The 22,757-nt window shown below is 39.5% G+C and overlaps 2 protein-coding genes across 5 annotated transcripts in view; one reads left to right on the top strand and one right to left on the bottom strand.

Moving 5' to 3' along the window:
* Window positions 1-22,757, top strand: part of LOC137180013 (monocyte to macrophage differentiation factor 2-like) — a 359,049-nt gene that overhangs the window by 101,941 nt on the left and 234,351 nt on the right. The window lies entirely within an intron of this gene.
* Window positions 1-22,757, bottom strand: part of LOC137180002 (protein sidekick-1-like) — a 248,867-nt gene that overhangs the window by 7,533 nt on the left and 218,577 nt on the right. For all 3 annotated transcript variants that reach the window (XM_067585149.1, XM_067585150.1, XM_067585151.1), the window contains 11 exons: window positions 15,085-15,286; window positions 10,617-10,720; window positions 10,389-10,459; window positions 9,470-9,608; window positions 7,442-7,498; window positions 7,174-7,275; window positions 5,278-5,393; window positions 1,424-1,610; window positions 1,173-1,310; window positions 920-1,081; window positions 322-447 (listed from right to left, as the gene is read on the bottom strand). In XM_067585149.1, the coding sequence (XP_067441250.1) occupies window positions 322-447; window positions 920-1,081; window positions 1,173-1,310; window positions 1,424-1,610; window positions 5,278-5,393; window positions 7,174-7,275; window positions 7,442-7,498; window positions 9,470-9,608; window positions 10,389-10,459; window positions 10,617-10,720; window positions 15,085-15,286 (1,404 nt within the window). The remainder of the gene's footprint in view (window positions 1-321; window positions 448-919; window positions 1,082-1,172; window positions 1,311-1,423; window positions 1,611-5,277; window positions 5,394-7,173; window positions 7,276-7,441; window positions 7,499-9,469; window positions 9,609-10,388; window positions 10,460-10,616; window positions 10,721-15,084; window positions 15,287-22,757) is intronic.

Raw genomic sequence — 22,757 nt, 5'->3', positions numbered from 1 at the left:
GATAATGTGCAGACAATAACTGTTAGACAATAAAATGGATCAGTAGGAGAATTCTACGCTCTCAGCCTGCAGAGTGTTTAAACAGCTTGGCGCAGAAATCCACTTACTGTTTAACACCTCTGATAATCTTTATTAGAAAATTGCAGCTGACTTGATTTGCACAGCGGGTCTTGATGACACTGGAGAAAGCTGCACTCTGTACAGTTTAGCGCAGGCTAGTCCTTAACCTCCCTCTTGATTGATGAAAAGAATTAGTGCCCGTGATGACGAGGTGCATGTCAAGTTAAGATTTGGCTAACCTGTGTTTCTGTTGGAGCTTACCTGAGGGACGAGCCTCAATAACATATCCAGTCACAGGTGCTGCACCGATATCTCCGTCTGACCAGTGGATAGTGAGGGCAGAGGACGTCTTGGTGATGGACATCTCTATAGGTGACCCAGGGGTGCCTGTAGAGACACACACATACTTCACGTTATCACTTAAAAGGACTTTGTATTTACTTATATTAATTCCCTTAAACTTATCCTTGCCTTAACCATAACCACTAAGTTAGTTTAGTTTATTAACTTAAATACAACAATACAAACATACAATAACTTAACATGTTCTGTCAGCACATAAATAAAATTACATCATCAACAGCATCATGTTCCAACAAGATGTGCCTTTAAATCATTAACTAAGATTATTTGAGTTGAATGCTTTAACATGAGTTTGAGGACATAATAGAACATGCTTTTCATTCTGTATGCCTGCACCATATGAACACAAGAGTAAGACCTGAATATGCCTACAGTACATGCCTAGCCCCACTCTAGCCTGAACCCGAAACTAATTCTAGTTTACCTTGTGAGCACCAGGTTTTTGTCCCTAAATGGGAGTTGACAGACACACACCCAGAGGTACGGCCCTGCTTACCTTGCACAGGCTGAGCAGTGATATTTGCTTGTATGGGTGGTCCATAGCTGACTGTGAGAGCCTGAACGCCGAACATGTAGGTTGCTCCTTTGATCAGGTCTCGAACCTTCAGCCATCGCTGCCAGCTGCCCTTCACATCCACTGTGACCATTTTACTCACTCCTGCTCTCACAAAGATAACCCATACAAATGTCAGTGTGAGTCTTGACATGTATTTCTCTGTGTATGGGTATACAGCAATGTTCATGCCTACCTTGTATAGGAGCAGTGGGCTGGTAGATGACCCTGTAGCCCTCCAGCTGTCCATTAGGAGTCAGTGGAACTCCCCAGGACACGTTGACACTTCCTCCTGTCACCTCTGAGAAGGACAGAAAGCTCGGCTGGCTCGGAGCTGCAGACACATACAGGATGACAGAAGAAATAAAAGTAAGAGGAAATAAAAAAAGACTATAATACGATGGTTGTTAACTGTCTTTAGAGAACTGAACTGTCACCACTCCCTACCGGACTGCAGGGTCCGGGCCCCACGGGGATCACTGGCTGGGCCGTCTCCAGCCGTGTTGAAGGCAGTTAGGGTGACCAGGTAAGGTGTGTAGCTGGTCAGGTTGGTAAGGTGCACACGGGTGTCTGGGACAAAAATCACCTTCACCTTCTCACTCTGGTTCTGTTTGTCCCTCTCCCAGTAGTGGATCTGCAACATGAGAGAGACTGTCAACAACACCGGCTTCGTTTTTCACGAATCTAACATCTTATGCCGCTCCTGTCTTCTCCTCTTCCTCAATTCATTTCTGCCAACTATTGTATATGTATTATTTACTTTTTGTCTGTTCCCCTCATTGATCCATATAAAATCTAAGAGCTCATGTGCAGTTTTACTATGAGATAAAAAGTGGTTATAGACAGATTTGTTTGGGTGTTGACAGGACAATAGACATGTAGACTACCTTAGACTACCTGATACTGAAGACAATGTATGTACATTCACAATACATTTGATCATGTGTTCAGTGACATGAAACGGCACTTACAAGCATGATGTTGCGTTGTAACTACCAATTAACTTAGATGTTAGCGTTCACATCGACATCCAAGTCTTAATTACTAAACTTGGATACTTGGATTTTCCTGATAAATCTGACATGGCGCTCAGCAACAAGGAAGTGCCTGAAATCTAAACAAATGGATTCCTCACATCAGGAAAGTCTGTCTTTTCAAGGTAATCAGACCTCCTTTGATGGATATAGTGCTATTGTCAGTGCACAGTATTTTTAACTCTCACATGACCAACTTTCCAATCATACAACATGAGTTTTCCTCATTCGGACCAATCCAGTCAAAAGTTAAATATGAGTTCCTTGTGTGTAGCATTTTTAGAAACCTCGTGTGGCCCTACATGTCACTTCCAGTCCATTTCTTTGCAGACTGCACATGCTCAAGGGGTAATGACCCAATAATCATTGACATGATCATTAACTTTGATGACATTGGCCAGTAATGAAGACACACAGGCTACTTTGGTCAATCCCTGTAAGCTAAAATAGAACAAAGGTCACCTGATTATTGTACCCCTTATGAGGAGATCAATATTAATATTAAGACTTTGTAGCTTATAGCGTGTGAATGTCACAACTTAATAACGCAAAAATTTTGTTCTTCAATCTAAAACAAATTTAAAGCTATGAGAATGTAGAACTAAAGTTCAGTGTGTTTGTCATTTTTGGGCCCGTAGACAGATCAATGTATCACTCTTGGATAAGTTAAATATATCGGAGCTGATGTGAGGAATGAGTTACTTCATAAACTTTGAAAAAAAACAAGAATTTCTAAAAATGCCTGAACTGGTGACTTCTACATTGTAGTGTAGAACGTACACTTCTAATGAAACAGACTGTGTATAATGAGTGAAACCAATATATTTAATATTTTACTATATACAGTAACAAAATCTGTGAAATGCATTAAAACAGCTTGCCTCATGTCCATAATGGTACTGGACAGGTGCATATCCACTACAACAGTCTTTACACCTACAGCTGCTTGCACTAAATCTTTACTTTTACAAATCGCTGCATATTTTTCAGCTGAATATAGAGGAAATACACTAATCTATTAATGTCTTAAACGACACCTGAGAGCCCGGCAAAACGGCTGACATGGAATTGCCTTGACTTTCCCCAGGCATACAGTCATATCTGATGCACACTAACCACAAGGTTATAGAGGTGGTTGAGCCTCATGCATTAGAAATGAATCAAAAAAGTAGTTTGTATACACAAGGGCCTTCAGAGAGAGAGAGAAAATAGCCATGGCAGCTTATATAGTACTGTTTCTCATACTGGTTGGTGCAAGTGCAAATTCACTGAAAAACAAATACATACAAATACAACTCGGATCATGAAACCATGGCCTTTATAAGCACAGGCACACTGGACATTTTATCTAGGGGTAGTTTTGACAGCGTGCCGGTCGATTTGTGGACCATCACGATGGATACAAAGTGAGAAACTGACAGATATTGATATATGATTGATATGATTTCTTTGACCTCAGTGTACTGTCAGTCAATACCAACATGCAGCACTATAATGTGGTATTCTTGCTATTACTGTCTGTATGATATGTATGTATCATAAATATAAGTTCAGAGTGCTCCAAAGGGAGGGATTTCAATGATACCTGGCATCTGACATTTAGCAGACATGCTTTAAGGGCAAATGGTTCGATTATTCTGATCTGTGGAAGGAATTGATAGCAAAGGTGTTATTATGTTAATGTGTTATTGATCATTCTTGTAAATAGAACTCAATGTTAGGTTTTTTGTTAGAATAAGTTATGTTTCTTTCTGCAACACAAAAGTCTATGTGCAGTTTGGGATATAAAGTAAAAAGTAACAGCCAAGAGCTACTTTTGTAAAAGGGTCCATTTTGTTATTCTTAACACACTACAAACCATTATAAGCTATATTTACAACTTCCAAACTTGGAGGTAGCCGCTCTGGAGTAGCACTTGAGGGCAGCATTTTACCATCTGTGTCATTCCACAAGCTCTTACATTAATGAGATAGAGAATAACTCATCCATATGCTCAACTTAAAATAAAAGTGTATTACTTTCTGCATAAAAGTTTTAAATATTTTATTTTAAAAAATAGGCAATATCTCTTATGATACTTTGTTCTAATGGCTACAGAAAAAAAAGTCCCGGCCATTTTGTAATCAACTCCACTGGTTTTTAGAGGATCTTTTTGGAGTGTGATACCAACAGGATTATTCTAACAAAACAATTTAAAGTTATCATGGTTGGATGTGATTGTGATATGATTTGATAAGATCATGAACCTTAAATGGATTTTCTAAACATCTCTTTGGTTAAAGAATTGATTTAGGATCTTAAGCCTTGATGAAAAACAGCGTCTGGATGTTTGTTTTGCACAGGAGGAGGAACATTTTTATCACATCCTGGTTTCTGTTTGTTTCTGTAGCACTTCTACTAGAATTGACTGACCCATTTTGGTAGGAATAGCAAGATGGATGTTGCTAGTGTCTTTAAGTTGATTACTAGTTGCATTACCTGTTACCCCTTAACCATCATGTTCAGTGTGTTTAACAAGCCCACAAGGGCATTTCAGTACAACTAAACGGTCGAAAAATACACTTGCAATGAAGTTTACCTTCAGTCCTACCTGCTGTCTGTGCTTCTCATCTAACAGAGTAGGAGTGTTAACCGGAGTCAGAACCTATAAATTCATTAAACATTCTTTCTTTGCTCTATTTCTCTCGTCTTAATCTCCTTAACCCCCTCTGCCTCACATTCCCCTCCCCATGTCCATCCGTCTCTGGTAGTTTAAACGTATTCCCTTGATCCTCTCTTCTAATCAGGATTCTACAGGGATCACTTGCTCATCTCATTCCTTCACTCTGCAAATATTACATTCCCTTCTTTCTTCTCCATTCCCTCTTCTACTCCTGCAGAAATCAATGTGTCTAAAGCAGGACAGATAACCTTGTGTTTGAAGTACTAAGAGCGAGGGGGTGGGACAGGGGAGTTGACGGGGAGAGACAGGCAGAGAAGTGATATTGAAACCATTAAAGGATATTCAGATTCTTCCCCTAACTTAATTCTCTCTTTCTCTCCTCTCTATAGGACACTTGAAGGTGCAGCAGAGCAAAACCCCTCCAAGACAAGAGGAGAGACATTTTAAATACAGACAGAAGCAGTCCTGCATGCTTTTCTATTACATGGACATTCATACTGAAAGTACTCATCTGTGTGTGTGTGTGTGTGTACGTGTCTCGTATTCACCTGCGACAAGGAGGAAATCTTTGTGTGTTTACATGTTTGTGTGTATCCGTGCGTCACCTTGTATCCTTGGATGAGTCCATTCTGGGTCTCGAGGGGAGGTGTGTCCCAGGTCACCTCAAGGATGGAGGGAGACGCAGCTGACACTCTGATAGACTGGGGGGCCACCGATGGAGCTGCAGAGGGCGAGGTGTTATGTTAGACGTTTACTATGCTCGTGTGTGTGTAGCTGGGTGTTAAGAGTGCGAATTAGGGAAGATATGTTCTACCCTTCCAATTAGAATGGGCCTAAGGCAGTACCTTGTTACTCCACTGTACCGCACATATGCATGAACACTCGGCAGTGTGCACCTAAGGCTAGAGAAAAGGCCATATCACCCCATGTCATCATTCCCCCTCCAGCCCTTTCTGCCTCTCCTCCCGCTCCCCCTGCTTATCCTCACCTCTCATTCCTCTGCATGTGACATGTATGGCCTACTAAACTCTACAAACACACACACACACACACACACACACACACACATACGCACACCCTTTGATTAAGAATGCAGCAACGGTCTGATGGAGGGACTGTGAGATTGTGAGAGAAATTGCAAAAATGTGTGGGTGTTACTAACATAATGCGCATGTCTGTTCACCTGCACTCTTGTTTGTTTGTGGTTCCTAACTGTCTTGCAGTAGTGTGTGTGTATGTGTGTGTGTGTGTGTGTGTGTAAGAGAGATATATCTGATGGATCCATGTTTTGACTCTCTAGTGAAAGTTAAACAGGGCTTCAGCCATCACTACAAACTACAAAATAGATGACCTTGCACAGCTCTTGACTATATTCAGATCAGATGTACGCACACACGCACACGCACACACGCACACGCACACACACACACACACACACACACACACACACACACACACACACACACACACACACACACACACCCTGTGAGGACACTCATTGACATAATGCATTCCCTAGCCCCTTACCCTAACCTTAACCATCACAACGAAATGCCTAAACCCAACTTTTACCCTAAACTGAACCTAAACCCAATTCTAACCTTAATCTTAAAACGAAGTCTTAACCCTCAAACCAGCCAAAATGTCCTGACAACACAGAAATGTCCTCACAATGCTGGTTTTCAACTGAAAGTGGTTCTTTTTAAGACAGAAAGACATGCACACACACACTCACACACAAAACAAAAACACCACTGAGCCTCTCATAGTTAATGTCACTCAAGGGGCCATGAGAGCAAGACAGGAGGTGTGGGCGGGACAAAGCAAGAAAGGGAAGAGAATGAGAGAGCAAGAAGAGCATGAGACAAGAGAAAACAGAAAAATCTGATTTTTTTTGGGACAAAAGAATTCCAACTCGAGGCCCACTTACTAGCTTTTTCTGGAACCTTCAAGTATATCATATCAGTGGATGAAATGTTCTGACTGAAACCAGCTACTGAGCTTGCATGTCCCTGCCAACTGAGAAAACTCCATCCTCTGATGAGGACATACAGTTGAAAGCTCTGGAAAAAGCAACTAAATGGACCTTGAGTTGGGATTGCTTTGTCAAGCTACTATTTCAAAGGTCAAGAATGAGATTTCATGTTTAAAAATGATATACTGACAAGGAACCGTAAATTAAAAGACGGAGTAAGTGTAAATCAAGAGAAGGAGGGGGAGGCTGTGAGGATCTTCATACCCCAAGGTAACTGATGTAATAAGAGCAATGATCTAAAGATTCAGCTTCAAACTAAACGTTCCTTTATGTTCCCAAAATGCAACCTTCTAACAAAGCCCTAAATGTGCGACACAGGGGAGAGAGGAAGCTTAAAAACCACATTCAACAAACAAACCTCCTTTCTGACAGCATATTCTACAAGTGTAAACTTTCATGAACAAGATGTGAGGATCACACGTTGAAATTTTGATCAACCCAACAGTTTCCTTCTGTTTCCACCTACCTGCCTCTCCAACAGACACCTCAACAGGGGTGGAGGGTGGGCTCTCGCCGATGATATTGTAGCTTGTCATAACAATCTGGTAGCGTTTGAACTTCTTTAGTTCTACAAAGAAATGAAAATACTTGAATTTATACAACATGTATGCAAAACACATAGGTTGGCTGTCATTGCCACTTAATTTAGAAGCTGGTTGCTCATCAAATGAACTAAATCTAAAACATAAAGACCCCAGAGGAAGTAATCCCCAGTTCCATCTTTAAGCACTTACGTGTCAACTCAAACTCTGTTAACGAGGCACTGCTGACTGTCTTGAAGGTGCTCTTGGCTTGGGAAGAAGGAGGGAGAGATGGATGGAGAGGAAATCAATAAATGTTTCGAGTTCAACGACAAATCGTCCAATTATAATGCCATTCAATAAAATTACTGTATTTAAGAGAAAAAAATGTTTGAGAGACTTTTATGTTTCAATACCCTTGTCAGACTCAGTGTATGTTGGATGAACACAGATTGTCCATCTGTCAATCTGTTGGAGCAGATACTCAATCTACTATAAAGCACTTCAGGCTGTTCAGTGCATAAAATATGTTATTGTTGCAGTGTATTAGAACAATATGGCCTCATAAGACAACAGCGGTCCGGTGAGGGCCATTTGCTCAGTTTCTCATCATGGCCACACAGTCCATCCCTGGTATCTGCTCTAATTTGGACATTTGAAAGCATTTTATTCTCCTTTTCTATTCTCAGTTTTGTCCTCTAACATTTAAGATCTCTAAAAATAGTCTTTTCAAAAACACTGAAAAACTGGTTTCTTGGAAAATAACAGCTTCACACTGTGGCTTGAACAGTGAATTTTTCTTTGAATTGAAGATTTCAGTGCAGCAGCTAAAAATGCAGCTAACCTTGATAAACAGGCAGTATTTATGATTTAGTGAAATCGCTGTCTCATACTTGTGCCATTGTCTGACGACAGAAATGGAATATCTGCCATGTTTGACCCAACCTACATATATCAAACAATGTTTGGACTGTACAGAAACACAAAAACAAACTACAACAAACAACTAACCGTCCGCTAAACCCCTCCCCAAAACAGGGATTATCCACTCATAATTTAGCAACTGTAACTAAGCATGGCAGTTCTGTCAAGCTTTGTATTTCACCTCATTCTGAAGTGGTGTTTGTAGAGCATGTTTTTTTTTAGTCTTTTCAAAACCAAAAACACAAGAGCAAAAGTGTAAAGAACGGATTAAACTGTGTTTATTCACTCTAATGTTAGCTGTAATCATTAGCATGTCCAGCTAACTACCTACAGTAGTAATGGAACATGACTTCTGAGGTCAAGGAGCTTATCATTAACTAACTACATTAGATTGAACGCTGTGTGGTCCTGGATGCTATCAGAGTTTAGAGTAATGTTAACAGCTCTGTCCTTCTCTGTATTGGATTTGGGGAAGTTTACACTCCAGTAACATCAGCTAACATTATCTGAGATAGCATTACATTTGCTAAACACACTGGTTAATCCTCAACCTAATATCTTTTCCCTTGTAATGTTAAAAGTAAACACATACTTGTGTGCAATACAAACCAGTATGTAAGCTAAACAGGGTTGTTTAGAAGGAAATAACTGTCTGATCTTACATTTTTCCTGATTATACTTACTAAATAACAAACTAGCTCTTCACTGCAAAACAAGAAAATTGTGTTTCTATAGTTAGTAGTTACCAGTAGTGATAGTAGTTACTTTTACATCATCAACTGGTAAGGATGTTTACATTTTGCCTGGGACATGCAGCTTTAGCCTCTTTTAGTCTTTTAGCGTAATATGATGTACGTTATAATGAATTACTAATGAATTGAATATTTAAGGACCTTTCCTATTTACTAATATTTTATTTTTTAATATCTATAATATTTTTATTATTAACATTTATTTATCTGCTGGAAACATTAAAAAAACAGCCAGAGACAGTATTTTCAATCAACTCGTGGAGCTAATGTTAGCTAAATGAGCTGATAGCTGTTAGCTAATACAGCTGATAAATAAATCTGCCAGCGACAGTTTTCTTTTCAGCTGACAAATGAGGAGCTGCTTTTGTCTTCCTCAGTCCAAAATCAGATAGTTTCAAAAGTTACTGAGAATTTCAGGTGGAAAATCTGCCACCGCGTTATAACTGTAAACTACATGCATGCAATGTGCCGTGCCAAAACTGAGCACTTTAGAGGGATATCAATGGTAACTAAGAGGGGTGGAGCTTAGAGAACAGTCAATTCAATTAGTAGCAGTTATACTCACTTGTAATTATGGCACTTGTGGTGTTGTTTTTGGTGGCCTGGACTTCTGCTTCAGTAACAGAAGAGGTGTTTACTGGGAGCTCTCTATAATACAGCCGATATCCAGTCAACACCCCATTGATAGTGTTGTCACTTGGACGCTGGAAACATGCAAACACACAGCACATCCAAAAGGGTATTAGTAATCAATTTTTCAAGAAGAAACCTCTATACATGTGAAAATCCTGCACAATTTTAATTTTCTTGGTGTAGTGAGGTGACTGACAGGACACTGACAGGCTGGCTCAGCAGTATTTTATCCGCAGAGTCCACTTTTAAAGGGCTGGTGGATTGGTGTGGCTGTAACCCGCATAGACAAATTGATGCTTCAGTGGCTTTGGCATTCTTGTAAAAGATGATGAAATTGCTGGTGACTTTGTTTTTCATAGCCCCCTTCTGCTTTGACATAAAGCTAGAAGGAGTGAGAGAAGACATTTCCAAACAGAAGAGGACATCTTCTAAATCAGTGAAGCAGCCAGGCTGTATTTACTGTCTATTCACATATCACTGATGCTCTAAACCACCTCTATTTTTCCATACCTCCCTTCTCTCTTTTTTCCTCTGCTGTTAGATGTTGGTGATGTTTGCCTCTCTCGCCCTTTAACATCTCTCCTGCTGGTATATCCTCATTAAGAGTTTGAACATTTCTCTCCCCCTCCCAGGACTGTCTGTCCATCCCTCCAATCTGTTTGTGCTGCCCTCTGACCTTTCCTCATTCAATAAATAATGATAATTGCATCCACACACACAGTACGAACACACATACAAAGAAAGTCTGCAGGGGTTTGCAGTGGGCTTAGACTATATGTCTTGTTGTGAAGGTCTATGTATGAACTGTACTTGTGACTGAAGTGTGTTAGAGGTCTGATAATAGACAATACCTTCCACTGCACCAGGACTGAGGTAGTGGTTGTTGGTTTCACTGCGACTATCACTGGAGGCTCATCAGGCACTGGACAGAAAAGAAAGAGAAAAACAGATTGAGGAAGAAAACAGACAAATACAGACAGACAGACTTACTCCTTCACATCCTTAAAGTCCGTCTCTATTATGTTTTCAAATCCAAATACTTTCATGTCTTTGCGATTCATCAGTGTCCAGTCTCTTACCATCCTGCAGGGTTGTAACAGCCTCCGTCTCTTTACTGAGGACACTGTCTCCTACATCATTAGTGGCCAGCATCCTTAGCTTGTATGATGTGAAGGGCTTCAGCCTACAAAAACACACGCACAAACACACAGAAGTTCAGACATTCATTCTCATGCTATACTTAATCTTACATCTACCCTACATATATATTTATATATATATATAAAACATATGTATATATATATATTTCTTTTTCTTCATGTGCATTAGTCTCCAATTGTTTTGTTGATTTTCTTTGCACTGCCTCATTAAGAGCTTGTCAGTCACCTGTAGAGCATTTTGAATTGCACTAACCTGTATGAAAGGTGCCAGATAAATAAAGTTTGATTTGAGTGGTACAGTAATCAAGGTGAGATACCTGTATACTGATGAAAGGTGATGAAAACATTTATAATAAAAGTAATTGCTGTAATTCCAGAGCCTAGAAGAATCCTGTGGTAAACATGTTGTTGTTTCCACTAAGGTTTCTCACCAAAGAGCATTGTGTGCATTGTCTTACACAACAACAAGCTGAATGCGTTCCAGAGAACAAAAGGGACTGGAACACACAGATTAATTCACAGCCTTTAATTGTGCAAACAGACTAATGTTTTGACAATAGTGTCAGGAAGTCTGCTGCCCTCAAACTGAGAAGCACCTCAATCAGCTGCATTATGTTTCAAGCTTAATGCGTTTTCTTCCTTTTAAAACATTTGTAAAGCCTTCTTTGGGAAGTTTTGACATCTACATTGTTTACATTGGCTTGTGTTTTTTTTTCTCTTCTTACTCTACCATAAATATATACAAAAAAGGTGCATGTGCTATACAAGACACACGCAACATAGAGAGGCAATATAGTGAATCAGAAACAGCCTTGTTCTGTTCTAGAAAACTTCACATCACCTCAATGGAAACAATCATGTTGACATTTGTAATAGCACAAATAAGCCTTATGTGACAGATGTCATGTGGTTCACTCCATATGTCTAGATAAAAATGGTAATTTAAAAAAACAAATGTATTATTGTTTTTATAAATATTTCTATTTTAGTTGCCTTAAACAAATACCCTTTCCCATAAGCCCTAGATGCATGTTAAAAATCACAAGCTTGACAAAAGTGGTGAGTCCATAGGTGAATCGACATTTTTTAGACAGCAGCAGATTACGGCCAAGAGAGCGCTTGTGGATATCATGGATATGGATGAAACTAACTTATGATTAAATCTGTCCCAGTTTCATGGGAGCTGTAGTTTTTTGTATACTAACAAATCTAATCTGTTGTTTAAAATGATGACCGTTTCATCCTCTAATAGCGAGTGCCACGGTGGATTGTAATTTAGATCATAGATAAGTCATTTTTTTAGGAGGGCTGACTACAGAAACGCTCAAAGGGAGATTACATTAAGAGGTTAGTGGAACAGAGAGTAGCCCAGACGTGACGTCAGGGTCTCTGCTCTCTAAGGGAACCTGTTCATCAAAAAGTTGTTCTACCGCACCACGATTGGTCAAAAACTCCACTGGGCACCTTTAACAATCTGGGAATAACTTCACCACCACCACCTTCTCCCCTTCTCTCAGACATGTTTTGCTCTTTCAGTGGCCTTTGAAGAGCAGACAAGGTCTTGCATAGTAATCACCGTACACCTTTCCTAATTGCCTCCACTCCTTAAGTATTTTTACTGCCATACAACCACAACATCTTATCTGCATTTCTCCTCTGTGCAAGGTGAATGCATTAATAAGCACAGACTAACAATTTACATCAGTCAGTTTGAAAAAAACATTTACTCTGGAGGCAATTACAATCAACCCCATGAACATACACCCATTGTTAGAGACTAGCTGAACAAGTCTGCAATATGGTGCTTTGTAGCATGCTAATACTTTAAACGTACCCTCTCTTACACTCTCTTGTACACACTGTGGGAAAATTGGTTACACTTTAAAAAGTACAGTTGGCGGCAAAACAGCAATGTTTCCTCAATTCTAATTGAAATAACCTATTATTAACATGAGTTAACAGGGTGAATTTAATAAATTGTAACAGGAAGTCATTCAACCCCTCTCCACCTCTACTCTCACATTACCTGCAAGGTCCTTCTCCAGACATTATTTACCGAGTGCCTGAGAGACTACAGAGGACCAGTTAGAAATTCAGCAGGCGACAGGAGAAGTGTTCAAGTGTCTTCTTGTATAATAATGAGCTGGGCCCAATAAAGAACCAGAAAAAGGCCCTATGGTTGTGGGTATCGTAGGAATAGAACATCAAAGGCACCAACTCAAAGAGGATGGAGTATCAACAGCACTGGGAGGATGTTAAGGACAGTGTTTGAAAGTGTGTGTGTGTCTGTGTGTCTGTGTATCAGCCTGGGGACTCCGATGTTTTGGTTCCAAAGACGTCTCAGTGGAAAACAACAATTAAGGATAGATAACAAGTAAGTATGTGTGTGAGCATGCAGAGATGTAAGCTAATTCCTCCATCCAGCACTGTAATGAGAGCATTCAGTGATAGAATGAGCAGAAAAATGGCAACAAAACAACAACAGCAGCACTCTGCCATCATGGCACATAAACTCTCCCTGAGGCAGGTTGGAACAGGCTGGTGTCTATTCACTGAGACACACTGAGAGAACACTCTTCAGCATCTCAAATAGCCCTGTGATAGCTTGGGAAGGAGCGCAAAAAAACAGTCACGAAACAGAAGACACACGTGGGAACACACACACACACACACACATACCATACACTAGTAAAGCCTCATAATAAGTCCTGCTACTCAGGCTGTCAGGGAAGTTGGAGTATCCATCCAGTCTGACCACCGTCAACTGATGCCATAACAACAGTCTAAGCAGGGTGGAGAGGATGGAGAGATGGAAAAGGAAGAGACGCAAAGGGAATGAAGGCCTCTTCCAAAGGATGAGTGGAAATGATTCTTGAGGATGAATGAAGGAAAGAATACATTCCTGATGGATTTTGAAAACATTGGCTTTTGATGGATGGGGGAAGGAGGGGAAAGAGGGTGGTGACAACAAGAGGAATGACAGATGAAACGGTAAAAATGGTTGTAGAGAGAGACAATGGAAAAACGGCACACATAAACTTGAAAGGATGATGGTAGAGTGAGAAAACAAGGTATAAGAGAAGCAGACAGACACTTCCTGCTCTGCCTGTTTGATTAGGTGACTGAGATCCTCCTTGTTTCTGCAGTGATTATGATTCCTCTGCTCTCCCTGGTGGCTTTTGGTTTGTTTTTTTGCTCCACCAACCTTTTCTGTTCTGAATAAATATTTTTTTTTTTCCCATTCTGCGTTCTAATTCTCTGTTGTTTTATTTCAGAATTCACTGCATCCTCATCTCTGTCCACTCCTCTCCCCAAGGATGCATAAACATTACATGGTTTTTTACACACTGCTTTAACTAATTCATGTCCAACATGCCATCCTAGACAATATTTCCATGTAAAGGGTGCAGTAACAATGATGTGGGAAATTTATTCCTGTTTTCTCCAAGGATGCTTGAGATGGCCTAATTGACTGTTTGTTACTCATTGTGGCTATGCATGTCAAGCTCTCTGGCACGTCTGTTGTCTGACATGGCACATATGCAGTTTACAATGATCATGGTGGCAGATTTACTATCCTCAAAATTCTTAGTCATTTTTTATACAATGGGTCCTTGATTTCAGGCAGTGGTAGACAAAAGCACACTTGTAATTTCCAGCGGGGGACAGTCGGTTTTGCTGGCTGCAGTGACACCTGCGGTTAGCATTCAACTGATGCTAATATTGCATGTCACAGGCAAAAAGTCAGAATCCTCACCAGTTGATGACCCATGTAGAAGACATGCAACTAAGGAAAAACATTATTCTTGTATTGCAGTGTAGTTAGTTGTAGTTAGTCTGATAACTATCATATAGTATAAGAATGCAAAATCAGTTATTTCATTCTAACAAATTCCTGTTTAGCTGCTCAGCTTACATAGTTGGACATACATGTTACATAGTATTTTCAAAAGTATCACTCTTGATGTCTCAACAGGATTTCAGGATGAGTACTAAATGATATGTTTGGTGTAACGTAACGCTATCTGGCTGGGGGTGCTGGAGTGTAAACTTCCCAAAATCCAATAAAGTGCAGAGCCTAAACTCTGATATAGAAGCATTTAGGAACGGTGAAGAGATACTCCACAGTGGATTTGCTATTGTGAACGGAGCTTTTTATAATGTCAACTGTAACTCCACAAAGTATAAAAGACTTCATGGCAATGGAAGCAACCTACCTACTTTCAGTAGTAACCCAGAGTTGGCAGTTTACATGAGAGTAAAAATTTCTTTCGCTGTTGTGTTTTTGATTTTGGAAACTGTAAGAAAAGACACCATTCTTCAAACTATTTATGTGTGTGTGTGCGTGTGTGTGTGTGTGACTGTACATATGAGCACATGTGTGTACCTGTCAACGGTCCATGCGGTCAGGTTATGCGGGATATCAGCGGTATGTGTGGTCCAGTCCCCGCTGGGCAGCTCCTTGATCTGAAGAGTGAAGTATCTCAGGGGGGACGAGCCTGAGCCACCAGTCACCCAGTGGAGGCGGAGCTGGCGAGATTCAACCCCATCCTGAGGAACAGACAACTTCCTCGGTGGCTGGGGACGCTCTGTGAATGTGGTGAGGAGGATGGAAGAGGGGAGATAAAAAAGGAGAGTGGGAGGAGACGAAAGACGCAGAGGAGAGATGAGAGGGGATGAGAGAGAAGGTAGAAAAAGTGATGTGACAAGGATGGAAACAGGGGAATTGTAGGGGAAGCATGAGAAGGGAAAAAAGAGAAAAACAAATTAAAATTTCTAGAGCAATTTCACATTCAGAAACACATTATACTTTTTAGCAGTTCAACTTTGTGTGGCTATTTTTATGATTATATTGGTGACTATATCTATGTGTATATTTTCGTACATCAGATTTGGGTGAAACATTAAAGACAATGAAATAAAAAATAAGTTTTAAACACTCTCTCCCTGTGTTATTTGTTCATTTATCTCTTGTTATATGCTAAATATATGTTAAAAATAATTTCATACTTTTATACCAAAATCCCTTTCTTTTCTCTTCCTGTGAAACAATCTCTTTCTCATGACTCATCTTGAACTCAGGGGCGTGTACATAAATCTCTAAATCCGCAGGTGGGGGAGGTGTATTCGTCATACATATGTCACTTAAATACATCATGTTACAAAAAAGTGCCCCAGTGAGGTATTGTTCGAGCTTCGGTGCTCCTTGGCATAAATTGTACAAGCCCGTGGAACTCTATTGGAGGGATGAACACCATTCTCCCAAAAGATATTCCCTCATTTGGTGTTTTTATGATGATGGTGGAGAATGCTGTTTAAGACATTGTTCTAAATACAATTCACCTGTATTGAAGCATCTCCGTTCTTTGTTTCTCCACTCATTAATTCCGGTTTTTCCTGTAATTTGTCACCTACCCGTATCTGTATATATTGAAATGAGTTGTCAAAAATGTAGATGATCATAGACCAATTACTGCTGATACCTTGTAACACGTGTGGGTAGCCTGCATTTACATCACATATGCATCAGTGTGACTGTTGCAATATGTTTAAAGTGAACCTATTATACTCATTTTCAGCTCTATATTTTTATTCTGGGACTCCACTAGAGTAGCTGTGTATGATTCACAGTTCAAAAAACCTTATTTATCTAATACTGGCCCTTTATACAGTCCCTCAGTTCAGTCTTAGCTCCTGTCTCATTAAGGCCCCCCTTCTGATGAGCCCACTCTGTTGTGTTAAGTTACTGCTGATGAAAACCCAACATTTCCTGCTTTATTGCTTCATATTAAAAGCTATTAAATGACTAAATAATGGGACCACCGAAGTAGCAGAGATTCATTAGCGGCACTAAAAACCAGTTGACACAACAAGATATGGAGATATTTAGAGCTCTTTGTTCAGCGGATCAGTTAGAAATAATGCAGCGAGGAATAGTGCAAGCAGAAATAGCCACAGTGATGATGATGTTTGATGAAGAGCTGCAGATGACCAGCACACTTCCAACAGGTAGCCTACTTATTTTACTTTGCCGTGCTTTTTAATGGAAAAACACTCACAGCGTGCCAGCTCAATTCAAGCCATGACTACCCCCAAAACAATGGAAAAAAGCCATAATGTTAGCGGACTAAATGACAATATAAAGAAATCCGTCATGGGCCTCACAGGGATTACTTCTACATATGTCTACCTCATTATTTGACACTTTGGCCACGTTTAATATGAACAACCAACATTGTAACATTATATATAAATGACTGAAAATAAGGAAAATCATAATAGGTCCTCTTTAAATGAAACAAGACATCTACCCTCTGCGGCATCAAATAAACAATTTCTTAACAGATTGCCAGCGTGTGTGTGTATTTGTGTCTTTGCTATTCAATTAGGAGATGAAAGATGGCTCTGGGAGTCAGTATCTTTGTACAACTGTGTTGGCAGTAACTGTGTGTTTAGTAGACGTGTGTACACACATGCACAAGCATACACACACACACATACACACACACAAACAAAAACACACATGGTTGGGGGGCATATCTGTTTAATTTCAGAGGCATCAGGTTATCGATTAAGTCCAGAAATAAAAGCATTATTGATTCTCTCTGAAGTTTAATTAATCTGCACTTATGTTCTCAAACATACGCACAAGCACAGTCACACACACTGACACACACACAGGCTTGCCTTCATTCATCCTTATCACAAGTAATTTAAGTCAAATCTGTTTGTCTCCCGTCTTCCCTCTTGCCCTTATTCTTCAGTCCCTTCAAGATTTGATTATTCTCTCCCTCTTTTGTTTTCCTGATAGCATCTGTGTCTCCCTGTCTGTTCTTCTCTTGTTCCATTCCACAGTAAAGATCATGTTCTGATAATAAACTCATAATTGTCAGAACAAGAGTTGCCCTTTCAGCACTTACTCAACTGTTAACTGCTAAGCAAGGGAGAGGAGAGGAGAGGAGAGGAGAGGAGAGGATGAATTCTGCTAAATACGCTTTGTTGTCCATTACCTCATCAGTTATCACCCTCTCAGAGACAAACATCAGCATGGGCAAATCTCTAGAGGGAGTAGCAGTTTTCTCTAATTCATTCAAACACGTGCATGCAATTTCACACACATACATACGCACATTCAAAAAGCCAATTTACGTTTTCTAGGGATTACATTGGTCTCTTCAGCATCATCAGAAAGAAATCTCTATTAGGCTATTCTGTCTATCTCACAGTGAGAATGAGCCATTATGTTACTGAAGTGGAACAGAGAACCACAGAATTCTACTCTAAAGAAATCCTGATAATGATGCTGCCGATGCTATGATATCTGATCCAATTAAAATGCACTACACAAGCTGTTAGCTCCGAATAGAATATCTGACATCATGATTCCAGGTTTTCATAAAAATTCATTTCACTGTCACATTTTAATATAAGGAGTTTTGTAGCATTTCAGTGCTTTGCTAGACATACACAGTGCTGGCTGACAGAGAAAACTGGAGAGAGAGAGAGAGATCAGGGATGACATATATCAAAGGCTGTGAGCTACATTCAAACTGAAGTTATTCATGCGTTAGCCTACTGAGACACCAGAACCACTGTAACTTCATTCTTAAAGTGATGTTTCACTCTGGTGGGGTAGCTTTTAGCTCAGGAGTGGTCAAATCTCAGCACCACCCGACAATTAAACCATTCCTCAACTTCTCTTTAACAACTGATATTACCCTGCTCACAAAATAAATCAATGTTAACTTTGTTTACAAATTGTTTGTACATGCATAGTTTGATTTTTATAAGGAATTTTAGGATACTTTTTCATAACAAAACTAATATTATTACCACTGGTAGTGGTTATTAGTAGTTTTATCTAAAAACAGAACTTACCAAAGAAAAAGATAATAAGACTTGATGCGGCATATTAAAATTAAATCCATATGAAGATAAAGTCCTATTATTTTATCTTATAATGAAATGTATAATGTTTTGATGAGAAAATTGGTGAAAGACAACAAAATTATCATGAAGGCAAATCAATATATCTGTCTTTAATGTTGCTATAATCAATATTGTTATATTAACAATGGATCAAATGACTACTTGTATATTAAATTTGTTATTCGTAGTGACAAATGCACAGATAATTATTAACCAAATCTGCAATTCCCCTCAACTCTATGCAGTGTTTCAGCGTCATTCAGCTTATTGTTTTGGTTTTTCCAGTGCAGTCAGTGTTGTTATTAGTGTTGGAACGGCTGTGGCTCAGGAGGTAGAGCTGGTCGTCCACTAATCAGAAGATCGGCAGTTCGATCCCTGGCTCCTCCAGTCTGCATGTCGAAGTGTCCTTGGGCAAGATACTGAACCCCAAATTGCTCCTGATGGCTGTGCCATCAGTGTGTGAATGCGTTAGGTTCCCCTCCTAATGAGCAGGTTGGCACCTTGCATGGTAGGCCCTGCCATCAGTGTGTGAATGGGTGAACGTTGGCATGCAGTGCAAATTGCTTTGAGTGGTTGGAAGACTAGAAAGGCACTATAAAAGTGCAGTCCATTAATCCGTTTTCAGAGAAAGAACTCTAAAAATCACTGTTCACTACCTGACCAGCACCAAAGAGGAGACAAACAAAGGTAGCGACTAGCTGGTGTACATAATGGAGCATTTAAAGCCAGATATGTCCCTCAGGAGTAGGTGGAAACAAAAACTGAGCCATCAGCTAGTCGGAAACACGACTCAAATGAATGATAATGTTTAAGCATGCATGTATACAGTAATAAGCCACTGTTTTCTAACAGGTTTGCCATATCAACTTTTTAAAGTGATAATACAGCCTGTTTCTGCTGCCCTCTCATGGTAAAAAAATGAGTTAATGCATAATTTACTAAATTTCCCACCAGTTTTATTTTGAAGCAGCATCTTAGGACCTTGATTAGTTCACTTTTAGTGCTGAGTCAACACCATAAACAGTCAGAGGGGACGTTCTTCTCAGGCTACAGTCTGGCTCACAGGCTACAAACATTGCAGTATAGAACTTTGGAACACGCTGTCATATAACAACACTTGTGATAGGACTAAGCCTGTAGCTGTGTGGTTAAAACATGAATGGGTTGTTATGCAGTATTTTATGGCTTGTAGTTTCAGCTAGCACAGCTAAACAAGGGGGTCAGTTTCATGAGCTGGTGGGGTATTGCATGCTAGTAAACAATAAAAAATGAATGAGTGGGAAGCTCCTGTTTTGTTAACTTGTGAAAGTTTAAAGCTTTAGTAACTCTGATGCACTTTCTTCTTGTACTGAGAGACTGTCAACCATTACATACCACACATACAGCTCATTCTTCTGTTAGTGTCTTCTGGTTAATTTGATATTACAATTTATACAGCACCTGTATTACCAAATCCACATGTACTGTAAACACACACCAGTAGTAGTCTACATCTACAGCAGATTACCCTCTGACATATTCAGACCCAAAGCTTTAGACCTGCGCTCACCTATTCGTGATCAGTACATTTTTTCTATTAATTTTCTATTAATTTGTAAATTGTGTGTAACCATAGAATACACTAAAATCATTTGGCATCAGTTAAAGTCCTTGCTGCTGCATTCTGAATGAGCTGAAGACATGAAAGCGGTTGATTGAAGCAGAAAGAGAGAGACGTGTAGAAGGTAGATAAAAGCATCACAACCTGCAGATCTGTGGAGGATAAAAACTTGACTTATTTGTTTCTAAATTGAGGTAAACATGACTGTACTACTCACTCAGTCACCCACCTTACCTCTTTAAAAGTCAAGTCACTGTAAAAATCTGTTCTATCTTTCTGGCCACTGACAGTTTGTTGGTGGATGTGGTTCCTCTGCTACAGGTTTTTAGGAAGAGAACTGTCTTAGGAGAGTTACAGTCATTGCTGAGCCTCCTCCATCTCACCATACTGTAGACATGTCTGGTCATACTCAGTGTTTAACTCCTATGATGAAGCCATTGACTGCTAAAATTAGACCAAGGAAATTAAGCAACATTTTTGCTGCCCTAAAAGACAAAATTACCATAATTGCAGTACGCTGATAGGATTATTGATTTGATTTTGATGAATCTAAGATTTATGACTTTCAGATCTCACCTTCTGTCCTGTGCTCTCTCTTTCCAACCACTGGCATTTCAACACACTGCCAGTTAGATTTTCTTTCTCACCTATTAACTGTACAGTTTTCACCTGCCAACAACAGAGCATGGTGCTATGAGAAAATACCCAGTGTTGCAGGACAGTTGGTGAGAAAAGCTAATTGTTGTTGTCTCATATGTCTCAACAAAAATAATAACGGTTCTAATAATCTAAAAAATCTCTGCAATGAATTCAATCTCACACAGCTTATTTCTTCCCCTACACAGCCAGATCCAAAAAATGCAGGGAAGGCCACACTTCCCAGATATTATTTTAACCAACAGACCTCAACATTAAAAATCTAGTGGTGTTTTTCCTCTTGACTTCAGTGACCACACCCAAACTGCATGCATCCATGACACAAAATTACAAAGATCCAAACCACGTACCACCGTCAAAAGGAATTTTAAACACTTTTCTGAACAAGCACTTTTGTTTGATCTGTACTACAGTGGTATTGGGTTTACCATGGCAATTCCTGATCCACACTTGACCTTGGATTTTTTATAAAAACATTTAATTCCATTGCAGACAAGTATGTACCTTATAAGAAATTCAGAGTCAAAAACAGGAACAATCCTTGGTTTTGTTTGGAAACTGCTGAAATGTTAAATGAAAGGGATGCTGCCTGGTGCAAAGCGCAAACAACTAAATCATCCTCTGATTGGCAATATTTTCGTCAACTGTTATTTGAAATGCCAAATCATCATTTTATGTCTCTGCACTATCTGAAACTAAAGGAAACCCAGCAAAAGTTTGGAAAATGATTAAATCATTATCCCATGGTCCTACCTCATCCTTACCTTATGAAATTGTATAAGGTTCAACCACTATCTTAGTTTGACGTTCAGTGAACATTTCATTTTTTAAGGTTATTTATTTGAAAATGCCGGATTTCCTCCCACTGTCTCTAATCATAGTGCACCTTGCTGGGAAAACAAATTAGGCACTCAGACCTTTTCACTGAAGCCTTTCACAAATCCTGAAGTGTTAAATGCTCTTTGTTCTATTGATCCCATAAGGTCCACTGGGGCTGATCAGTTAGAGCCGAGGCTTTTTATTATTAGCAGCTCAATTACTAGTTGAATGCTTAACTTATATTTTTAATTTGACCATAGTAACAGAAAGCATCCCTGACCTTTGTAATACAGCCTATGTCCTGTCAGTCAGTCCAATCAGCTAAATAAACCAATCTCTAAACTGTCGTGTCTAGCTAAAGTGTGAGTGAGAAACTGGTAAACGTGGTAAATGTGAGAACATTTTTATCTCAACACTCCATTTTAAAATCATATCAATCAGTGCATTAGACAACAAGGATGATTGAGTTGCCATTTTTTATTGATTTATCCAAGGCTTTCAATACTGTTGATCATCAAATTCTTTTGAAATGCCTGGAATCTATTAGATTTGATGAAAAAGTCATGTAATTGGTTTTAAAATTATCTCAGTGGTAGAACACAAGCTGTTGTGGCTGATGGCTATCAGTCAGTGTTATAGACTATGGTGATGTAATTTATATGCACTCTCCTGCCTCTACTCTTAAACCTCCCGATGCAGTCTATCATTGCGCCCTTAGGTTCATAACTGGGGATGACTTTAGAACGCATCGTTGTATTATTTGATGTATGAGAAAGTTGGGTGGCAGTCGTTGGCAGTGACAAGAAAATCACCATGTTAGTACTAAGACTGGGAAACTGGCTTTTAAATACTATGCTCCACACAAGAGGAACAATCAGCAGAAGCTTGTAAAATTAGACAAGCTAATCCCTTTTAATCAATTTAAATCTCTTTTGACTGACACAGCAGTGTGAATGCATGTGTTTTTGAATTGATATTGTCCCTTATGTTGATGTCTTTGGCCTGTTTGTTGTATAATCTGTTGATACTGTAATTTTTTGTTTTTATATGTACTT

This window comes from Thunnus thynnus, chromosome 3 (assembly GCF_963924715.1).
Source record: "Thunnus thynnus chromosome 3, fThuThy2.1, whole genome shotgun sequence".
NCBI lineage: Eukaryota > Metazoa > Chordata > Actinopteri > Scombriformes > Scombridae > Thunnus > Thunnus thynnus.
Note: the sequence above shows the minus strand (reverse complement) of the source record. Positions and strands in the feature narration are given on the sequence as shown.